Source organism: Aplysia californica, unplaced genomic scaffold (genome assembly GCF_000002075.1).
Source record: "Aplysia californica isolate F4 #8 unplaced genomic scaffold, AplCal3.0 scaffold00025, whole genome shotgun sequence".
In the NCBI taxonomy this organism is placed as follows: Eukaryota; Metazoa; Mollusca; class Gastropoda; order Aplysiida; family Aplysiidae; genus Aplysia; species Aplysia californica.
The window spans coordinates 957,708-962,419 of record NW_004797295.1 but is presented as its reverse complement, the minus strand read 5'-3'; the positions used below and the strand labels follow the sequence as shown (position 1 = coordinate 962,419).

General features: G+C 40.3%; 1 protein-coding gene across 3 annotated transcripts in view; it reads left to right on the top strand.

Moving 5' to 3' along the window:
• Positions 1-1,752: 1,752 nt before the first annotated feature.
• The window catches only part of LOC101849516 (treslin), a 27,836-nt gene continuing 24,876 nt past the window's right edge, over positions 1,753-4,712 (top strand). For all 3 annotated transcript variants that reach the window (XM_013089124.1, XM_013089128.1, XM_013089120.1), the window contains exons 1-2: positions 1,753-2,626; positions 3,139-3,376. In XM_013089124.1, the coding sequence (XP_012944578.1) occupies positions 1,871-2,626; positions 3,139-3,376 (994 nt within the window). In that variant the 5' untranslated portion in view covers positions 1,753-1,870. The remainder of the gene's footprint in view (positions 2,627-3,138; positions 3,377-4,712) is intronic.

Here is a 4,712-nt window from a genome sequence, read left to right as displayed (position 1 = left end):
TGTGTGTTTGTGTGTGCCGCTGAGATTTAACAGTTATTAATTACCCCAAACAACTTTTGAGGCAACTTTTTCATTAGATGAAAATTAATTAGAGAAGTTTGGAGGTGAAACGGTTTCGTCCCCAGCATCCAGAAGAATCTAACGTTCAACAAAGAGAAGGAAGACAAAGGTGACTCTTCTCGTTTGAATGGTTCTCAAAAGGCTGTAGCTGGCTCGCCGTGAGTATGGAAAAATCACCAATTTTTTAGTTCTCATTGTTCGCTATTTGGTGGTAAAGAAGTGAAAGCAACCTAAGCCCCACCCAAATTTTGATCCACCCACCGCCAATGTACGTAGGCCATCACTCCTTGATAGGCTGTTGAATTCCTTGGTCTTTTTTTTGTATCTGAGCATGTCTGCGAGAGAGCAGTGAAAGGTCATCAGCGAAGTCCAAGTCGTCCAGCTGCTGCCAAGGGATGACGTATTCCATTGCGCTCGCCTCTGGTGGCTTCTTTCATGATCTAGTCAACAGTATGAAGAGAAAAAGTGAGAGCAAGAATCCTTGTCGCACTCCTGTCTGCACCTGGAATGGTTCTGAGAGTTGTCCTATTCGTGGAAGACTTGGCAGTTTGTTCCATCAATGATCTTTATTTAACTAATGTGAGTTTACCCCGCCATACCGCCAGCGAACTCATGATCACCGGAGGTACACACTGGACACGGTGCACAGCACTGCTTGGCTATTTGATAATCTTTCTCCCACGAGAAAGACAAAGATAGAGAGAAAGAAGACTCTTGGCTCTGAATACATATGCAAGTACATACATGTACATGTAAGTATATCACCAACACCCCCCCCTCCCCCCACTTTTCAAACACAGATCACACAGCAGATTCGTGTCCCTTGGCATTTGGCAATTAGGGTTATAACAGAGCTACCTGATAAACCGTCAACCCTACTATTCTGCCAACTTCATTTACATCTCAAAGGTGGCAGTATAACGAGGTTTGACTGTATATCATAGCTGATACGATAGCTTATCAGTGGTGGCAACACTATGGTCAGTGGACTATGCTCTCGGCATTCAAAGTAATCCACTCATATTAGACTTCATTACAACAATAACTGACCTTTATTGTGAAGATGCTGAGGTCGAAAGTTTCACTAGCATTCATGTTTACAACAGCCCTAGTGTCATATTTAATTTCTTGTGTGTTTATTACATATATATATATAAACTATGTGTGTGTGTGTTCCTTTTTTGTTAACGCAATGCGCTTATTATGTGTTAGTTGTGTGTGTGTGTGTGTGTGTGTGTGTGTGTGTGTGTGTGTGAGAGAGAGAGAGAGAGAGAGAGAGAGAGAGAGAGAGAGAGAGAGAGAGAGAGAGAGAGAGAGAGAGAGAGAGAGAGAGAGAGGGGGGGGGGGGCGAACGAGGAAGAGAGAGAAATATAGTTTTGTTTTTTGTTGCTTTCGTAGGATTCGATATCCATTTAGTAGCCAGAGCTAGTTTTCGAGTGTCAAAAAAGGAACGTCTTCACTGTGGACGCCAATAAAGAGCAAACACGCGCATTTGTCAACGAGAAACATGTACAAGGACCATTATTCCGGGGACCACTGTTACAAGGAGCTGGAGTCTCACATTCCTATTTCCTGTTTTCAGTAATTTTGGCCAATCACATCGGAGAATTCAGTAGAGGTTCAAAATGGCAGCGGCACAGCGAAGACTAGCAGAGGAGATCTCAAAATAATAACATTATGAATTGTTGTCTACAGTAGGTTAGGAAATCTAATGCTCATGTAGTGTTAGTGCAAGAAAAGAAAATGAAGGCTGCCTTAATCTAGTTGTTTTTTTTCGTCTTAATTAATACATGCTTGTGAAAACTCAGGAATGGATGAACAGCTAGGAAAATGTAAACTGGTCTTTCTAATCGACTCGAGCCTTGCAAACTGTCAACAAGGATGTCGGCACCTCTATGAAATTGTGGCCACCACTTTAAGAATTATTTCTTTTTTTGAAACAAGTATCTCTAAACAGAGAGATGACAGATTACAAGATGAGGGGAAATTTTCAAAGACAAATCTGCATTCAGCTCATGTCAGCTGGGGTTACAAGTTATTCAATACAACTGCCACCCTGCCTCGAAAAACGGCAAGCGTTTCAAACCCTGATTTTCAAAGTCGTAAATATAAACATGTGGAAGATTTCGTGACAAAATTACAAGGTGCCTTTGATGATGTAATCAAGGATTTTTCAAAAAGGAGAAGTTTGTCAAAACCTGCTGAACTTTTGTCTGTCGCTCTTACTGAGATCTTGCATGATTTCTCTTGGGACTCCTTAGACTTGGTCAGTACTAAAGTGACAGTGTCATCAACTTCAAGAACAAGAAGGAAATCTTCCCAATCATTTGCAGAGGATGTGTTCCATTGTGGGGTGGTTGAAAATGCTGTTTTTATCTTATCAAAGGCACCAAGGAACAAGAAATCATTTAGATGGTTCTCAAACAAGATGGTCATTGATTCTGATGTGTTTATTGATTCATTCATGTCACCAGCTTTGCAACAAGCGTACAAAAATAAAACAATTTCACTTTCCTGGATTGATGTTGGATCCCCTCAGTGCGGAATGGGCATGGATATTCCTCAAGTATGGAACACTCTTTGGCTCAAATTTTTTTGTCTTGGCTAGAAGTCTTTAGAATTAAGTAGGCCTACTAGATCTAGAATAGTGTACTTAACTCTACTAGATCTAGATCTAGATCTACCTAATTTACGCATCGTGTGTGTGTAGTTTTTGTTTTAAAATTTAAAACTATTTTAAATTTATGAATATATGTTGTTGCGTCAGCAGGGGGGGGGGCTTCTCTAAAACTGTATAGATTCTAGTAAGTACTCGTAAAAGTATCTATTTTATAATAATTGTAGTGGCAAAATTGTGAGAGCATTTTTAATTTTAAAAAAAGGTTTCAAGACGGTCATTTTAGACACAATAGATCTAAAGGGACTTGAGATGTTTATTTACTTCAGACTTCTGTTTAGCAGAGCTTCAGGAGTTCAGGTTTCAGTTCTTAGTAGAGGTACATCCACCATATCATGTGTTGAATTGTAAGACTTTAAAATCCTTTTCTTACTAACTAACTGTATTCTGTTTCCCACCAGGGCGTACCAACTCAAGATAGTGTTTTAATCTTGAGAGATGCAATGAGAAAGCTTGGAGGCTTCTTGTCTCAGCAGAGTTTTTTCATGCAAGATAGTCCCCCAGAGGTTTCCAGGCACAACTGTTGGGATGCGACAGGCTTGGGCCATGCCCTATCAGTACAGGCACACTTGTCGTCTCTGACTGCTAGGTCTCGTCAAAGAAGCACAGAGTTGAAAGAAATATTTATTGACGTCCATGGTATGATATAATATTGTGTGGCTGTTGTGCTTCAATAGCCGGGTATAGTGCAAAAAGATTCAGTTCTGATCTTAACTTCAATCAGGTGTTTCTGAATATTCTCCTTTTTGGAACATTATTTCCCCCCAGCCTACAGTCCTGGTTTTGAATTTCTTTTTTTTGAGTTGGTCTTGGAGATTTCCTGTTGTGTCTGGTAGTACTATTATTGTTTGTAGTGGGTTTACAGACAAAAACGAAGGTGTGCTTGTGAGCTAGAAGGTGTTAGTAACTGAATATTCATACTCATACGATATGATGCATTTGTGTTGAACAGCATTCAGCTGTTTGTGAAAACTTTTGCTTGCATGAGAAGATAGTGTTGGAATCGTGTAAGATTACTTAGTTGTTTATAAAAAATAATTTCGATTTTTATTATACAGTCGAACCTGCCATGACGACCACCTGTATTAAAATACAGCCACCCGTACAAACGGCCACTTTCCATTTCCCTCCATATAATTTAAATGTGTAAAATGGTCACCTGTCCAATGCGGCTGCGGCCACCTTATTTAACAACCCACTGTCAAATTTACCTGCCACCTCAGGCGGCCAGGCGTGGTCACTCATTGTCCAGCGCTTTGTCATAACTTTTGAATTGGCCCCTCATGCTATGGACCGGCCATCATAATTCATTCACCTATCATTATGTATGTTTAAATTGTTAATCCCTCCAAAGAATGTTTACCCAAGTTAAGCAGTAGGTAGGCATAACAATAAATTTTCAACTGCTGGTGAGGGATGCGTGTGATCCGTCATATAGAAAAGCTATTTATATATAAGCCCGCCCACAACTCATGCACAAATTGTATGGGAGGTGACTAGTCACTGTTTTGTTTACCTAATCTCTAACAAAGTAACAATGGACGTTGACGTGAACTTGCATCAGAAGTGTGGGTCGTTCTCCTTGTGTTGGCGACCCGTGTTAGGGCTCCCCTTTTCAGGCCAACTTGAGGTTCTTTCACCCTTTGGTTTTCTGTCTTAAGGGGTATTTAAACCCTTGTTTTAGAAACTTAAAGGGTAAAAGTCAATTATTTCCTAACTAACTGGGTACCGTGTTCGATGAACAAACTTTTAAATTGTCAAGTCATTGTGGGTTAAGTGAGCTCAGCAAGTGAATGGAAGTCTTGAAATTTATGTCTTGAACACTACATTCAATTGCATTGAAATGCTAGAACTCTGTGTGGACGAAACAAAGCGTTTTGGAAAAATCGGGGAAAGCAGTTTGCGTGGATTTTTAAAAGTCAAGTCCTAGCCACATGGATGCTGTGAACGCCTGCAAAGTTTCAAAGGTGTGGGT